Source organism: Planococcus citri, chromosome 3, assembly GCF_950023065.1.
Source record: "Planococcus citri chromosome 3, ihPlaCitr1.1, whole genome shotgun sequence".
NCBI lineage: Eukaryota > Metazoa > Arthropoda > Insecta > Hemiptera > Pseudococcidae > Planococcus > Planococcus citri.
In genome coordinates this window covers 54,596,246-54,615,456 of record NC_088679.1, presented here as the reverse complement: position 1 = coordinate 54,615,456, position 19,211 = coordinate 54,596,246, and the positions used below count along the sequence as shown (strand labels likewise).

The following is a 19,211-nucleotide window of genomic DNA, read 5'->3' as shown; positions in this document are numbered from 1 at the left end:
ATTTCTCTCAAGAAACTTGTTTTTTTTTTCAACAATCGATTTTTCATGATGAAAAATTTTTTTTCAACGCCTGCAAGCAATTTATGATTTGAATTCCTTTCTTACTTTTGCTCAAAAATTTTCTAAAGCATTCCCCGGAAGAAACGAATCACTCTACAGTTAGAAAACTTTTCTTTTTCTTTTGAAGATTTTGGATTTGAACTGGTACTGAATGATTCTGAAATGAGTTTGATGCTGAATTTCATTTTTACCCTACTTACATGCAGCGTTTTTTTCGAAAACTGTAAAATCCAAAAATCTGCTGGATGCTCCAGAACTGTTCGAAATTATCACCAATCGACTCAACAGGTTGCAAATAAGTTACAAACCAAATTTTAGCATTTTATGTTATTTTGATAAAATTTTAATTTTTATCGTAAAAAATAGTCCAAATTTTCATTTTTTTTTAATTCGCCAAAAATCGAAAAATGAATTTCAGCCTCCGAAATTTTTGCTGGTGGTATATTTTGAGCTCCTTTTTTGATTGTCTTTTGCTCGTTACTCATTAGTTGGTAAAAATTGCCTTGTCCACACTGCTTCACAGGTACATCTACTTACATCATCTTCTCTTCCAAACATGATTATACATACTTGAAGCATCTCATTTTTTTCTACTTTTCAACTTTCAACATTATTTATCATAATTAAGTTGACTGATTTTTAGATTTTTAGAACCTTATAAAAAAGAATTTGAATGTATTTTTAATCAGAATTCTTTTCCTTTGCTTCGCTAGGACTGATTCGAATTCTCACTCTCAAAAATTTTCAAAGTTAGAAAAATTGACTCTAATTTTATAAATTCAAGTAGAATATCATGAATTCATTTTATGCTTAACAGATGGTTCTAAAAATGAGATTGAATATTCAGGCCATGCTTTTTCTATTGGTGGTAGGATTACCAACTTCACAGCTCATAAATATCCTTCAATTTTCAATTTAGAACTTTCTGCCATACTCCACTGCCTACAAAAGATCTCTACCTCCAAAAGCTCTAACAAAAAATTCCTGATTCCATCAGACTCGCTCTCTGCTCTTTCATCAATTCAAAACAAATTTTCAGAACATCAACTATTTATAAACTTCAGACTACCATTAAAATGATTAAATTTATGTTCGTCCCAAGTCATGTAGGCATCAAAGGAAATCAGGCAGTAGATGAGTCAGCTAACACAGCTGTTACCCCCTCTAAAATTTCCTCTGTAACCCATGATGACGTTATAAACATTCTAAAAATCATCCAAAAACTGTAAGGAGGAGTTATGCCTTGACTGCCTTGGGTGATGCAGGTAACCCTCTTCACCTGAGGTAGTCTCTACTGTACCCATTCGCCGGAGGGGAAGGAAAACTAGTTCCATAAGAGGGGAAACGTGGTAACTTCTGACGATCGATGGTACGACCATGGATCATCTTCGCGTTAAAATCACTTGCATGTAGTATCTCGAGCCCGCTACATGTCTGTCACTCGGTAAACATTGTACTTATGGCTGGCGAGCCACTATTTGAGTTATTAGTAGTGCCCACTCAAAGATGGTTAAAGTAATTTTATATTAACTCGCGATCCCGTTATGTCGTTGTGTTCGCGGGGTACCACAGGGCATTTATCCTGGATTCCAGACATGGGTAAGTGTCTCTCATTTAAAGTGTAATTTTCTACCGTGTCCCCTAAACAGGCCTTAGTATTAGGAGAGCCTAAAGGAGTAGGGTGAAGTGTACAGTGTTTTGAGGTACTTGTGCCTCTTTTGCTCATCCTTGATGAATACAACGTCAATTATATCCTCGGATATATTGATTAATTCAGAAGGGATGTTAAGTCTTATGACTTATTGTCAGTCTTCGACTCGCAATCTGCTCATCACCGATTGTGATGAAGACTAGGCTTAAGACCCCTTGTCTAGCTACCTTACAAAGTACCCAGTCTTCTCATACTATGTTTGGCTTACATTGCAGGGATATTTGTGTAAATATATTATTTAAACAAATCGTCTCATATCTGTTTTTATTCACATAAAAATGGACACATTATGTGATAATGTCATTAGATGATTCGTGTTACTAAGTGTATACTGAGCTAGCTGGTTAACAGAGAAATGTTCACTCTCTAGGGAATATTTCTATCCTCACCCCAATAGATATATTTCGATAATAACCACCACACTTAATATTTCCCTATTACCTTTTAACAAAACTCCAACTGGCAAAACCTATGGGACTCAAAAACAAATCACAAACTATTTACCCACAAAAAATCAATCATTCCTTGGAAACACCTTCGTCACCTAAATCGATCAGAAGAAATTATAATCACCCACCTCAGAATTGGTCACACCAAATTAACCCATAACCATTTGTACACCAAAGCACCTAAACCCACCTGTCAATTCTGTAACTCTGAAATAATCTCCACTCAACACCTTCTATTTTATTGTCCCTCCCTCTAAACAAAACGCCAATCCTTAAACATTTCATACCTTGACCCTACAATTCCTGACAACACTAAACAGATGGAAAACATTCTTAAATTCATCAAAGAAATCAATCTTTCGAGCCAAATCTAGACTAACCCCTCGAAACTGGGCATAAAAATCCTGGCAATTATACACGCCCAGTATAAAAAAAAATCTGCTCAATGCTAATTTTTTCTTACAAAGTCATCATTTTAAAACTCCTAAAGTTATACGTTATTTTTTGAACTTTTATTCAACATATTTGCTCCCATAGTCCCCTCCCCAAATTTTTTTTTCGAATAATTGCATCTATTTCTGTTGAAATTGGTCCTTAAAACACGACTGTAAAAAATATGTTGTTAAAAACTGTTGAAATTGACCAAAATCAAAACATTTTAGAATTGCAACTGCCTACCTATTGCACTTTTCGAGATTTTGTAGAACTTTTCTGAAAATTGGGGGCCAAAATAATACACTTTTTAAAACTCATAAGTATCGAAAATGGGTTTCAAAACAAAGTGATTGTTAGAATAGGTACGACCAAAATTGTAGCTCACCAATAATTGCTTTTTTCAAAAAAAAATTAAACGTTTTTTGAAAAATTGGCGCTCTGAAAAGACACTTTTTTCTCTCATGTCAGAAAAGGGCTTCAAAATAATCAGCTCATATGAAGAGTGAATGGAATCTGTGTGAAATGAATGAAAGATTTTCAAAGTTATAACTGCCCAAGTGCCCAATGACTTTTTTGGTATGTATGTATTTTACGCAGTTTTTTTCAAAAAAGGCTCCAAAAAACGCTTCCTCGTGGTTTCAAAATATGAAATCTCGAATCGTAGTAATTAAAATGTGACCAAAAAATCAAAATGTTTCGCATTTGATTTTGGGACTGATGCCTATTTTGGAAAATCCGAATCTCCGCGAAGGACTCTCAAAACCTTTCGATGGTGCAATAAAAATTCATTTTTTGAGCTTCAATACTTATTTACTCTATAAAAAGGTGAGTGAAATTGATGATTGAGTGACCGAAAATGTTCTCTTGATGGTAAAATCATATCTTTTAATTTTTTTAAAATCTTCCAAGAATGAATTTTCGTTAAATTTTTTTTTAATGGAAAAGACAGCGTTTTCAAGTTAAATAGTAAGGCTTCTCGAAAGCGTTTTCCATGAGAGTGAATTTTAGATTTATCCTTTCTCTCCTCCCTTTCTTTACATCTTTACCTTCTTCCTTCCATCCCTCCCTCCTCAGAAAAAAATCGCATTTTCGATGCCCCTTTGAAATTAATATTGCTAATTTAATCAGACTTCATCCCCTTCTGGATCGTTGATTACATAATCTTTGTCTTTTTAAACCCTACGAAAATCGCTGTTCATCTTTCTTTGTAGGTACGAAACTTACTTTTGTGTCGTAAATAGGTCTAAAAAATGCCATAAGCAATAAGCACGAAAGTGATGACGAGAGAAAAATAAGTGGTCTTTATTAGAAAATTAATTTTTTTTAATACCTATAATAGGTATAAGTTTGGTATATTTTTACTACAAAATTTTATTTCTGAATAAACTGCCGGGCTTTCTTATTTTCATCTAAATTAGGTACTATCTTCTCCATAGGTTTCCAAAATTCTTTCCTATCCTTGTAAATTCTTCCGATACTCGTTCAAGTTTAGCTCTTCTGAAAAGTCTCATTTCCTTTCAAATTTTTATTTTATTTCATCTATTTTTAAAATAGACCTATCATTTATGAAGTAAGCGTATCTACTAAATAATTTTTCTGACAAAACTTCGATACTTAAATTTATTTCTTACTAGTTTTTAAAAAATGGAAAACCGATACCATAAAAATTAGGTTTAGGATCAATATAGATATTTAAAAATTAAATTATGTAGTTCATCGTCATGCAGCTATGTAAAATTCACTGCAGTCAGGGATTGATTAGATATGCATTCAAAATTAGCGTACGAGTACTGCGTAAAATATTTTTAAGAAACACCAGGGGCGCATTTTGTTGCCTCCTATAAAATACAATATAATAATATAAACTGGCAACGTATAATTACAGATAAAAGCGGATTACCATACTGTACACGAACACAATGGTTTGCATACTGTGATGACAGGACTTATACTGAAAGCTGGCCAGGAACATTTTGTTGATGGGCAAATACAAATTAAATGTCAAGCTACGATATCAGTCGGAAATCACAGCCTCATTACTTTACCAGCTCATCATAGCAACGTTGCAACGACATCTTCGAAATTCGGATACCAAAGAGATGCTTTAATTTCAGGTAAGCTGGTGTTTTTTTTGTTTCTTTCTTTGTCACCTCTCTCACCCCTTCTATACACTACGTGTTTACATTCTTGCGTCGATGCAAAAAAAAAAAAAAAACACGTTAATTTTATTATAACAAAATAATACGGATGCTGGACAGAAAATTGATTTCGAACAATTTATTACGGATGTCGAAACAAATTGTTTAAGAGAAGTTATTTTCATTGGCGAGGAAAAAAAAAAGTTTCACCGAGAGGATAAAGGATTACCGCTTTTATTATAACCCTATTTTACGGTAAAATGCGAATTATGTAATAAAAGTGAAAGAAAAAATTCTTTTAGAGCCGAAAACCAATTTATATATAATACAAAAATATTGACATTTCGACATTATAATTCCTCTCTTTCTCCTACTCTCTGCACTTCTCTTTTTCTTCGTTCGCTATCATCTCTATTTCGAACGTAATGTTATCCAATTTCATTTTTACCATGTACCGACCCCAACCCCGCCGCTGCAGCTGTAAGAGGGAGTACTTAAAAATGAAAAGGAAAAATAAGGGTGAGAGAATTTGATAAAGTACGTCTATTTTTCGCCGGCTTATAAAATATTATGACTAAATACAAATGTTTTCCGTGATTATACATGACTTAGCGACGATGAACAATGAAAGTCAGTGAACTATTTTTTTTCTGTGTGCTTTAATAAAAATGTGATGCAGGCACGCGATTCGCTTTCGTTTTCTAACACGCAATCGATATGGTCCCTTTATCAGCCAATATTTGGTCAAAAAATTAAAAGCCCGGCTAAAAGTAAAGCTCGTACTTTCTCCAGAGGTGTAATTATAAGTTTAAAACAATACCGTTTGTAAGATTTACGTTGTATGAGATAAGTAGGCTACCAATACCTATAGACGGCGCCGAAACACGGTGGAATGCTGCGAATCGTATAAATCAACTACAGCTATCGTTTTCATGTCATTCGGAAAGAAATAAAAATTGAATTATACGTTGAACTGCTCATATGTAGCCTAATCGTGCAACGAATAGAAAGACGAAGGGGGAGGGGATTTCGTTTTTTCGAAAAAAAATATATATATACGCATTATATGTACAATTGCTAACCACCGTAGAAATGAAGAAGTTTTCCCAACCCTTTAGGCTTTAGGTTTGCGAAAAAAAATATGGCTTTTAAAGATTTTACACGTAATCCCCTATTACGACAGCAACAAATGAGAGATCATTTAGCACCCTTCGACTATTGAAAAAAATTACCATTAAAACTCCATGTCAGAAAATCGATTCGATGGACTCGTTTCCCTCTTATGTATACGCGTACGTACTTCTGTATAGGTAAAGAGCTATGTATTACGTCATTGAAGATTTTTTTCTCGAATATTTACGAATAAATTTATTGCACATATGTACCTATGTAGGCCTACATAGTTGGTAAACTCGAACTATGTACCTACCTATATGGCGATTACTGATGAAGTGAGCAAGAAGGTGTACTACGAGATATAAAAAATAGGGGGAAAACGAGTTCATTAAAACTTCAACGAGAAACGCTGCTTTCGTAGAAATTCTGTATACCGCCGGACTAACATTAACCCTTACCCTTTTCAAGGTTTCCAAGGTAAACTTGAATCCTTTCTGGTACATTTCCGTAAATAGAATATTTTGTTACGTTAAAAGAGTCAAAACCTGGAAAATCTTGAATAGAATTTTCGATCTGAATTCAAATTGAAATTCGCTCCTTCGTTCAAGCTGTGTGGGTAAATCCTTGTACTACATAGTTTCGGTTCGGCACTTTTGAGCAATTTGATTCAACAACGCGGATTTTAAATGGTGGTGGATTTTTTTCTGTGTGAACTTTGTAATTATCCTCGAGAATGAATTTATAATTACTTAGGAGACTGATGGGTTTAGTTTTAAAACACGGGGAGTGTAATCGAAATCTTTTTTCGGGGACTTTTTTTTTTCGTGGTAGATTGCTGCTGAATGTCTATAATGGTGTGTTGAATGAAGATGAATAAAATAAAATAGGCGAATCTTGAAAGTATAAAAGTGAATAATTGTTCGGTTTTGAGAGATTATCTTATTAGATAAATATGTTTCAGTTTAGGATTAGGAAAAATTATTTGATAAGTATTTGAAGTACTATTATTCCTCAAACCAAAAAAAGAACGAGAAAACTTGACACAAAATCGTGTAGAAAAAAAAAGTCGTAAAATTTCCTTCGATTTAGGCTATCTACAATACTAGGTGATTGTGTATGTCGTAGTTTCTAGCTTTTCATCTGTTGATACAGCATCCCAATGTACATAAGTGTACATAAGACGTTAAGTTTATTGACTCTGAGGTTGAAAAGAGCAATGTCAAGTGTACACAGGATGGCACGACTGACACACCTAATAGGTTCTCATTTTATTTCTGTTACGAAGTCGCAAATTTTTAACCATCGTAGTAGATCCCTAAACTTGGTCTCGGATTTTAACGACGATAGCCAATGTTGACTCAGAATCTCAGTACTTGCATTTTTTGAAATTTAACTATTTTTGTCACGGCATCTGCGTGGGTTACGCAGGCATGAAAAAAATGTGTACACTTCTGGTTGGGTCACCTGGTACTCGTATAAGTCTATTGCAAAGTTAATTTTCTATCAGATATACTTTATTTAATCGGATGTGCTTAAACGATAATTAAATTTTTTTCAAATTTGTACACTTTTTGAGTTTTTTGACTATTTTTTCCAAATTGTGGGACTAAATTGAAGGTGATTGTACCTGCTCGTATCACACCGTATGCATTTAAACATAATTTAGATACAATGAAAAAATTCCTGCCATAAAAATGACGATTAAAGGCTTCAACATGATAAGACTGTTGTTTTTTGTAACCTTTTACTTGTGGTGGTAAAATGTGATTTTCAAAGCTCAACATCACGATCCTACGTTTCTGAAATTTGGTATGAGATGGTGTATTGTAGGATGCTCTGTCTTTTTTTGGATACTTTTTTGTTTGATGGCGGGAGGAGGAGGGGCGACAAATGAAAGTTCGCCTAGCGTGGAAAGTACTTGAACTCATCTGTCATAAATGAAAGTTCCCAGCGCAAATGCTACCAAATTATTTTACTTAATAGCTTTTTAATCCTCCAAATCGGTTTTGAAAGTCTGAATGATGGACACATTTACACCAACGTTGGTTGAAATTTAAGTCTTTACAATTTAGGCACCCCATGCTTTTTTTTTGGTGAAAATCGCCTTCAAAGTCTCCATGAATCATGGGTGCTTCGTAGGTTGAAATTTTAATGTTATGTTGAAAATCACCTACGAAGTCTCCACGATTCATGAGGGCTTCGTATGTCAAAATTTTCAATGTCTCCAAAATTTCTACATTTCTTGGTTGAAAATCACCTTCGAAGTCTCCATAATTCATAGGTGCTTCGTATGTATGTAGGTTGAAATTGTAATTTTTCGTTGAAAATCGCATACGGAGTCTCCATGATTTATGGGTACTTCGTAGGTTGAAATTTTCATTTTTTGTTGAAAATCACCTTCGAAGTCTTCACGAATCTTGGGTGCCTCGTAGGTTGAAATTTTCATTTTATGTTGAAAATAGCCTACGAAGTCTCCATGAATCATGGGTGCTTCGTCGGTTGAAATTTTATTTTTTTTAAATGAAAATCACCTTCAAAGTCTCTTTAAATCATAGGGGCTTCGTAGGTTGAAATTTTATTTTTTGATGAAAATCACCTACAAAGTCTCCTTGAATCATGGGTGCTTCGTAGGTTGAAATTTTAATTTTATGTCGATTTCATTTTTTGTTGAAAATCACCTACGAAGTCTCCATGAATCAAGGGTGCTTCGTAGGTTGAAATTGTAATTTTTTGTTGAAAATCACCTACGAAGTCTCCATGATTCAAGGGTGCTTCATAAGTCAAAATTTTCAATGTCTCCAAAATTTCTACATTTTTTGGTTGAAAATCACCTTTGAAGTCTCCAGAATTCATGGCTGCTTCGTAGGTTGACATTTTAATTTTATGTTGAAAATCATCTTCGAAGTCTCTATGAATCATGGGTGCTTTAAAAGTTGAAATTTTCATTTTTTTTTTCAAAAATCACCATTGAAGTCTCCGTAAATAATGGGGTGCATCGTAGGTTGAAATTTCAATTTTATGTTGAATATCGCCTACAAAGTCTCCATGATTCATGGGTGCTTCGTAAGTCAAAATTTTCAATGTCTCCAAAATTTCTACATTTTTTGGTTGAAAATCACCTTCGAAGTCTCCAGAATTCATGGCTGCTTCGTAGGTTGACATTTTAATTTTATGTTGAAAATCACCTTCGAAGTCTCAATAAATCATGGGTGCTTTGTAAGTTGAATTTTCATTTTTTTTTTTTCAAAAATTACCGTCGAAGTCTGCATGAATCATGGGTGCTTCGTAGGTTGAAATTGTAATTTCTTGTTAAAAATCACCAACGAATTCTCCATGATTTATGGGTACCTACATCATAGGTTGAAATCACCTTCAAGGTCTCCATGAATCGTCATTTTTTTACCATAAAATTTTTAATTTTCAGTGATAACTGATAAGTCATAAGTCTACATTATGTACTTACTCTCAAAGGGGCTATTCCCGCCAGAAAAAAAAATATTTGAACCAGACAATGCTAAATAAAAATAGCCCACAAAATGAAATCACATCACAAACAAAATTTTCAGATGCTAAAATGTATGTATTTTTCAATTTTTGGTGAAATTTTTGAAAATCAAATCGTCAAAATTTTACCATTCTAAGTAGGCCTAATCTGGAAAGCTACGTAAAATTTGCCATGTACATAGATAATGTATTTTTGACCCCCTGAATTAAGGTATGGAAATACGCCATCTTTGGTTATAGAAAAAAATTTTCAAGTTCCCAATTTATTAATAATACCGCCAATTTACGTAATTTTTTTACCTCATATTCATTTTAATATGCAAAATAGACACTTTCCCACCATTTTTTTGATTCCATTTCATTATATGTATGACTGAAATGAAAAAATCACATCACCGTCAAAACTGCGAAATCTATGAGTATAACCGAAAATGGCGTATTTCCATACCTGGTATTTAGTTCCTTACCTGAATCAATCGGAAATTGTTTCGACCTGTTTTGAGCAGTTCTAGAGGCACCAGCATGGATTTTTGAAAGTTGAAATTACCACATAATTTTACCCAATGAAGTTGAAATAGAATAAGATTTATTTTACAGCTTGATTTAAACATTCTGAGTCGATTGTAGGTGATTTCGTGCTGTTCTGAATTCTGTTCGAAATCAGTTTCTGCCAATTCGGAATTTTACATTTCTCCAGCGAATTCATAATTGAAAAATTCACTGCACCGGTGTCTGAAGAAAATAGGTATCTGAAATTCGGGCCACGGTCCTGTTTTCCAGTAACCGAGTGATTTGAAGATGATCTCAAGTCGTTTTGAAGTAAGATCTGGGGGAATTTCAATTTTTTAAAATCTTCTGAGGGCTACAGAACTGTTCAAAACGATTCGAAGCAGTTTTCAATCTATTTTGAGGGTCAAAAACGGGGTACATGCATATCAAATTTCAGCAATGTTTATTTTTTCAGCATTTTCTGACCTAAATTCCATTATCAAAAATTAACACCTGAAATTTTAGCTGGGTATGTATTTTTGTGTGCTCCTTTGATTATGTTTCTTCCGCTTCAAAAAATTTTCTGTCAATGGGAATACTTTCCTTCTTAATCAAAAAATAGAATTTTGAAATTTTTACTTTTCTATTCAGAAATTTGACCTGTAAATCTCATGTATTTTCAATTTGTTCGGTTTTTCACAATCTGATTTTTTGACAAGGTAGTTTTTTTTTGTAGAAATCTAGGTGATTTGACTTGCTGAATTCAAATATTTACCTTGAAAAGGCTAAAAATTGGCATGAAGGTGTAAAACTTATGTACGCCTTGGATTATTTGTAAATTTGACCTATTAAATCCCAAAAACGTGCTCTTCATAAAATATTATTGAAAACGTGCATAAAAAACTAAAACGTACTTCAGATACCTAGGTACCTTTGTATTCTTAAACTTATATACGTGAAAATATACCAAACAAGGAGGATAAATCACTCAAATAATTTGTACTCATTCACTAAACTGTATGCATCCTAATACGCGATGCCTTACTGCATTCCTACGTATGTTCTTCCGTCCTCCTGGCGCAGAATCCGCGTACAAACTTTCACTTCCGATGGGTACTCGTGTAAAAGCGAGAAAGTAAAATTCATCGTTAAAAAAGTGAGCTATCGAGAAAGAAAAATGGCGAATAAAATGTTAAAATAATACCATCCCAGTTTGCCAACCGATTCGGGAAATACGAAGTAGGTGAAAAAAAACCGAATGCAAAAAAATACGCTTTGGTACCCGCGGGTAGGATGCCGATGCACGGTATACTTACTCGTATATAGGTACCTAAACGAGACGCAAATGTGAAAAAGCAGGTGTAACCGGAGAATCCCGATGAAATGTGGAAAACGCGGTACTTACCATTCACATTCGCACCTATCATTACGCGTTAAAAATTGCATTTTCACATATTTTATGACGCTTAAGATGTAGTCTTGGAATGAAAAACAAGGCGGGTGTAAATAAGAGGAAGATTGGTACTATTCTACTTCGATTCGCTATACCTAACCAAAACGTGGCTCATTCTCGTGGGAATGATATCTTGAAGTAGAACAAGTTCGATTGAACAATCATCAGTAAGTTATTTGATTCCATTCCTTCCATTGCTTTCGCTCGCCTGCAATTACACTTGTGTAGTAGTTTTCTTGCAGGCGTGCTTTGTCGATCCCATGAGGAACTCGCTGCCAACAATAATTCAACAATAATAAGATTCTGACATCACACCGTCTGTAATATCTACCGTCAAGTATTTGCAATTCACCATTCGTCTTGGCCTAGATCTTTCTTCTTTCTTGCCAATTTCAACGGTAGAAGTCAACGCGCAATTAAATGTCAGTTTTCCAAGTTGAGAAAACTTTTTTTTACCCACTCCAAGTATTATTGTTCTTGCAATTCCCAAAAGTTATTTTTAAAATTTTTCATTTTGTTTTCAACAGGCGATAATTGCTCGTTCGGTTTTATTGATAAAAGATTTCATAATCGCGTGCTTCCGTTTCTGAAACCTTATTCTTTATGCAGATGGTGTGGGATTTCATCGAATATACATTTTCATAAGTATTAATGAAGCCTAAATTTCATTGATAGAAAATTAAATTCATCTTGTTTATTCGACTCTTTATTGGTGATACGAGTGACGTCAATCTGTTGGTTGAGTTACGTACCTAATTTGTGGAATTTTAATCTGTTGGAATTACGTAAGTTTTAGTAATACGGTGACATCTCTCTTCTCCATTACCTAAATTTGAACTTCTTTCAAAAATACGCGTAGGTGTAGGTAATTGATTCGTATTTTATGATGATTCATTTCAAGTACAATGTAAAAAAGAATAAATTCCGGAGCAACTGCTGTGACTTCGAATAGGAATCTCGAAGTCTGCAAACACTGTTCCGGGGTTTGTAACTCTATCTGAAAGCTTGCAATATTATTTCTATGACGAGAGTTTGTGTTTGTCGTGCAAAAACAATGTCTGAGCGTGATCTCACAAGGGAACCACTTGAAATGACCAGCGTTGACTTCAACAAAGCCAACGTTGAATTTTTGAAAAGAAAAATCTCCAAAAGGCTAAAACATTTGCAACTAAAGATTTAGTTGCTCTACAAGATTTTTCACAATTTTTACATAGGAATGAATAAATCTGTTCTTCGAAGTTTACTCGTATATCATTTCATCGGTTATGTTGAGATAAGGCTACTTTTACCTGCCTATTTCTTAACGTGAAAAAATTCTATTTTCGTAATCTGCGAATTTCCTTAAAGGTTTCATTACCATTAGGTATACTTACCTATCTTTAGAATGACATTGAATTTTAGAAAAGCTGATAACATTAATTTATGAAACAACCTACTTTTTTGAACCAAATTATAAAATATTTTAGAATTTTTTTGAATGAGGATTTATTATTATTTGGATCAGTCCTTTTAGACTACACACAAAATACATGGGTACCTACTTTACATTAGGTATAATGCAGATTTTTGCTGCAAATAGCTTTGGTGCAAGCTGATCTAGTGATTCGAATTTTTTTGGAATTTTCTGCTTCCCAAAAGTGAAGTACGTTGATATCATAATAAAATCAGTGTTAAAAATTTTGAAAATCTAAAAAAAAAATATTGCTGTCGAGATTCTGAGAAAATCTTTTAAGAAAATTTTTACAAACTCATCCACTTTAATTCAATTGAACTGAAATTTGGCATACCATTAATAGAGCATGTCATCAAAATTCAAGAACCATATTGAGCTGCCAGCGTTGCGTTGCATTAATTTTTCAAAAAAAAAAAAATGAAAAAAATTTTGAGATAACAAGCTAGGTCACAGGTGACCTGGCAACGGGTTCCCCGTAAACTGGTAGGCATTTTTCACAAAATTTATCATTTCGATGTTGAATTAAAATTTTCAATTTTGAGAGAGCGCATTTAGTCGACGTTGAAGAAGTCAAGAGTACGTATTGAATTGACCAAGGAAAAGGAAAACGAACAAAATATGGTTCCTTTTGATTTGTTAGTAGTTCTAACTAACAGTTAGCTGGTGCTGAAAAAGCTACGAGTAACGTAGACGTACCAACCATTGGAAAGTGGAAACGAATAAAAGTTTATTAATATCCAATAGTTTGAAGATTTGTTCCAATCGACAATTGTGCTGAAATAAATGAAATACATAAAGTCACATATCTGCTCTGAGTTAGCAAAAAGAACAAAGCTATCATATTACCCAAACACAGACAGACTGCGAGAACTACAAATCAAACGCAACCATACCTATAAGATTCACATTAAACAAACCGGATTTGAAAAAAATAAAGGTGAAATGTATGGATCAAATTCAAATCTTCAAGCTAATGAATATCAATAAACATTTATTCGTTTCCGGTAGTCAGTAGGTTACTCGTAGCTTTTTACGGTTTACCAGCTAAACTAACCCATTCGCTACATACGAATGATAAGATACGATCGAACTCTTCCTTGTCAACGATTCTGCTTTCTGCTGAAATAAACGAGATACTTAACACATACTGCTAGAACTACAAATCAAAAACAAGCAATACTATTTTGTTCGTTTTCCTTAGTCAATACATTACTCGTAGCTTCTTCAACGTCGCACAGTGGTCCAAAATAAAGAAGTAGCGGCCAAAATTCAAAAAATCCTCAGATTTAAGAAGTCTCAAAAGTTGATTACGAATATGTAGTGGTTTTCTACATTATATTCCACGTCCCTTTCTGTGATTTCAAACACTTTTCCATTATTTTGCTTGCCTACAGAAATGAATGAATTGAGGTACCTCAAAATAGTCAAAAAAACTGTCAACTTCAAAATGCTGTAAAACGTGTCAATTTTGATTTTTTTCAAAACTTTATGGGTTTATATCAAAATATGGACATTTTTGAATATAAAAATCGTTGATTCCATTTTTTCAAAAATATTTTAGTTTCTACCATGCTCATTACAAAAAAACTCATTTTTTTGCTATTTTTGAGGTAAAAGTTCTTTTTAAAAAAAACGCAAGCTAGAGCACCGGGAAATATCACATCCCTGGGGTACTATGGCATGTAAAGAAAAACACCCTTGAAAAATTTGCTGCCCCAACCTGCCCCATTTGAAAAAATTGCTATGCAAAGTTGCATAAATGCTGTTTTTTCTATTTTTTTAAAAACATTTTCAGATGAAAAATTACTACGAGAATACGAATACTAAAATGGACTTTAGCGACCCAAAAAAAACATATTTCGATACCATCGCGGATTTTTCAAAATTTCATGTTTTGGCCCATCCCCTCCCCTCTTTGAGGGCTCATTTTGAGGTTAGGGGTAAAATAAATGCCAAAATCGACTTCAGCGACCTAAAAAAACCCCATATCCCATAGCGATCCGAAAAAAATACATATTTCGATACCCATTTCAAATTTATCGAAATTTGATGTCTTGAACCACCCCCTGCCCCCTTTTGGGGACTCATTTGGAGGTTAAGGAACAAACAAATGTCAAAATCGACTTCAGCGACCTAAAAAACCCCCATATCCAAAATTTTACGAATTTTGCTCCGAAATTCGATTTTGCACCACCCCCTCCCCCCTTTGAGGGCTCATTTTGAGGTTAGGGGTAAAATAAGTGCCAAAATCGACTTCAGCGACCTAAAAAACCCCCATATCCGAAATTTTACGGATTTTTCTTTAAAATTCGATTTTTTGGCCGCTACTTTTCATTTCGGACCACTGTGCGTCGGCTAAATGCGATGTTTTCGTTATCAACGATTCTACTGATCAGGTATATTAATCACATGAAGAATGATGATCATTGATCATATTATTATTTTTATTTATTATTCATCAATGATAATAACTAGAATCGTAGAATCTGAATTCTTCTGCTAGGGTAGTAGGTTTTGTAATTTTCAAATCAAAAATACAAAAGAAATCTGATATCTGAACCGAAATCATCAATTTTAAAAACGAAAGCGAAAAACGTAAATAAAATATAAATTGATAATATTGTTTTTGTTTCATTGTCATTCATCTTATGATCGTATTTCTGAAATTCAAACACCAATGAAAACTGTTAATTCGCTTAATTAATAATTCTCTTTACGCGACACCAGACAGCGTTGCTATCGATGTGTTGAAAAACTGAAAACCTGAAAGTCGAGTGATTTTAATAGGGTTCCCCATAGGTGGGGGAACCCTAAACATTTGAAAATTATTTCAACGCTTGAGTCGACCTCCCCCTCCCTCAAATTCAATTTAGTCCTCATTCAAGAGCCGGTCTAGAGCCTCTACCAAAAGTTTATTTTTCTACAGAATTTTGATATCGACTTCGTCATTACTGGATATTTCAAATCCAGTTTGTAGAGGGGTGGGAGGGGGTCAATTTTAGCGTTGAAACATACATTTTTACATTTCAATTTCAAAATAGGTACTCTCCTATTTTGAGAAATTTATGTAGCAACGATTTTCAAAAATTAACCAAAAATTAAAAAATGAATTTTGACCGCTCAAAAATTCGTTTCTGAGATTTGGGTAGCATGCTATTTCAGGATACTAAATTTAAGTTCAATCGGATTGGACAGATTATTAGTTTGTAATGACTAATGAGAATAACAGAATTGAAAAATTGATATGGAAATTAAGTACCTATTCGAGGATTACAAGAAAGTTGATTTGTCAGAAAACGCATTTTAATTTTTAAAGAGCATTTTATCAAGAACACTTGATAGTTTTAGATGAGTTAAGAGATTGTTTGGTCATTGCAATAATTTTCCTGCTAATTTTCGAAACAAACATTCTGGTAGCACTGATTTTTCATTTTTTTATTTGAGGAACTCTGAACTGAAAAAAGTAAAATTCAACCAAGCAACTTTCACCTTAAGTCAAGCTTTTTACATTAAAAGTCCATAAGATTACATACAAAAAATGTCCTTAAGGTGATGAGGTTGATTTTCCGCAATTAATCAGTGAAATAATGTGAAATTATGTGTTTATAATGACTTTTCTTACCAAAAAATTACAAAAATCAAAAGAAACAGGTTCAATCTGAGAAACAATATCCTCAAAACCTTGGCAAACAATGCACCATTCGCTACTTTCAATTTTTTGTATTTTGATCATGTTTGGGCTCATTGTGAGAAGAGAGGGCTTAGATCGAGTCGGATGGAAAAACTGAATTTATATTTGAACTCAGCGCCTTTGAATTAATATCTAACAATCAATGGAGTACTTTCTTTTCAATTTTAATCGGGGTTGGCATCCCTTGAACCCTCCAGCTACGTTGAGATCGCCTTTTGAGAACTAATGCTCTGAGAAGAACCGGTATAAAAAAGAGTTCATCTCAATTTTTTCAAGTCTCGAATTTTTAAATGGCATTTTTCAACTTTTGTACTTGGAATAAAAAGTTGAGCTTCGCCAAAAATTCAGAGATTAATTTACAAGTTGCGAAAATCCTGACCATTCTTCTCTAAAAGAGTAGGGGTAGAAATACTGAGTTAATTTACCAGATTATCGAAAGAAATCCCCCCTCCTCAGCGAAATCGTTGGACTTGACTTCATTTTTGGTTCAAGTTAATGATGTAGAGCAGTGATCTCATAGCGAATATTTCTACATTTACGGCGAACTGGTTATGCAAATTTATTAACATAGCTGCCTATTTTCAACTTCTCCTTTTTTTTTTACCACCTCTTCTATCAAACTTAATGATTAAACTTCTCGAATACTTGTGAAAACCAAACCGAGTGCTTCAACCAGCAAAAGTTGATTTTAATATGTAGAATATTGCTTCTTATTATCAACAGAACTAGGCTATCATATTCACCCTTTACGTAAAATCATTGATTGTTTATTAATGACCATACCTTTGAACGTGGTGTAGTTGAAATGATGCATATACGTAGGCATTAGGTTACCTACCTGTATAAATATCGTAATCAATTTTCAATTTTCTCTGCATCATGTATTCTCTCTTCTGGCAATTTTTTTGATTCATTTATGGCATAATAGTGAAGAGCGTTGAATGAACTCATTTAATCTCATGCATCACTTTCTTATAAAAACAATTATCAGTCTTAGAGCTGAAATGCTAAACTCGCCATAAATATCGCCATCATTAAGATTATCTACTTCATAAAAAAATGTTTCGCTAAGTTCTTTCTTATTCGTATCAAAATTCATCGATAATAAAAAATACATATAAATCACGTCGTATTTTTATTTTTCAGTGAGAGGAAGCAGTACTCAAGTGGCATCTGTCTCGCCGTACTTTATATTTTTATTAATATGCAAACTCTTATATGAAATTACCTAAAACCAAGTGAAAAACTTAAGATTAAGTTATGTTAAGAAAATGTGTACTTATTTTGTATTATAAAACATTGTGTAAAGATATTACCTATTTATTTAGTGTTTACCTAAATGTTTCAATTTGATTTGAAAACGAAAAAAAAAAAATCAAAAAAATGAAATTTGTAAAATGATAAATCAATATTAAACTCTTTTTGTAATTTCATCGAGTTATATACGCTTATTGAGATATCAGTTTACGAATTTAAACCTGAAAAAATTAACTCGAATAAGGAGATCAATGCCTACTAAAAATTTCGCCATCGTTAGTAATTTCATTAGTAGGTAAACTTTCGATAACAACGAGGTACGTAAAAAAAAAACTAAACCAATTGTAAATTGAATAGAAGGTTCTTTTTTTTATACCATACGTATCATAGAAAAAAGTAAAAATGAATAAAAGTTTAATTAATTTAAATCAGGTTGAATTTACTTTTGTTGTTTTTCTTACATGTTGTTTTTATTTACCTAAATGCACCGTGAATGTACAGTTTATTAAATTTTATGCACTTGAAAAATTCTGTTATTTTTTGTATATTAAATATACGCTTCTTATTAGTATTTTAATTTATGGAAAGACTTGGCGTTTTTGAAAAAGTTTTCGTATAAAAAATACCTAACCTACGTTATACTATAACGTGGTGTATTTGTTTTTAATGTTTGTGACGTATAATATTGTTTTAAACAGTTCCGTTAAAAAACAAACGATGCTTGAAGTTGTTTGAAAAATGAACGTAGACCAATGTTTGTTGAATGCTGTATATGCTTGAACAAAGCTATTCTTTTGCAATAACCTTTGTGAATTTTATTAACGGCAGCATCCCTTTTTTAAACTTGCAAAACATTACGGTAGATACTAAATACGAATTGAAGATTACTGTTTTAGATATAGCGTAACCATTCTACGTACAGTACATACGATGCGGCGAATATACATATGATATTCGATTTATGAAAATGCGCAGACCTGTCGAATCGAGTATTTGATGTGACGTTTGTTACAGTACTATTTGTCGTTCTTTTTCGGATTAGCTTGTATTCGAGATATTCATTAATTATTTCGATAGAATAAAGATATATATCAGTGTGCGAATGAAAACACTGATGAAGGGAACGAAGATCGTGTTTATTGTGAAAATTTAAATATAGGTAGGTAGAGAAGATAGGCTCAGTTTAAATGTGTTTCCGATTTTTAAATGAAATGAATCGCTAAATAGATATTTCGACAGGCGTACTTTTAATAGTTGAGTAGATCAGTATATCCTGGTTTTTGACATGTATATGTATTATTGTGAGCCAATTGTCCATTTCAAAATTGTTAAGACGTCAATCCACGTGACGCTGAATTCTGAAAACTTGAGGGGAGGATGTAAAATTCTTTAAATTTTTTGAGATTTTTAAAAACTTAGAAATGTACCAATTTCCAATATTAGTCTAGGCGAATT

At 33.2% G+C, this 19,211-nt stretch overlaps 1 protein-coding gene across 2 annotated transcripts in view; it reads left to right on the top strand.

Moving 5' to 3' along the window:
- The window catches only part of LOC135840777 (cell adhesion molecule 2-like), an 87,154-nt gene extending 68,595 nt beyond the window's left edge, over positions 1-18,559 (top strand). For both annotated transcript variants that reach the window (XM_065357451.1, XM_065357452.1), the window contains exons 6-7: positions 4,541-4,769; positions 17,646-18,559. In XM_065357451.1, coding sequence (XP_065213523.1) covers positions 4,541-4,769; positions 17,646-17,731 — 315 coding nt within the window. In that variant the 3' untranslated portion in view covers positions 17,732-18,559. The remainder of the gene's footprint in view (positions 1-4,540; positions 4,770-17,645) is intronic.
- Positions 18,560-19,211: the final 652 nt, after the last annotated feature.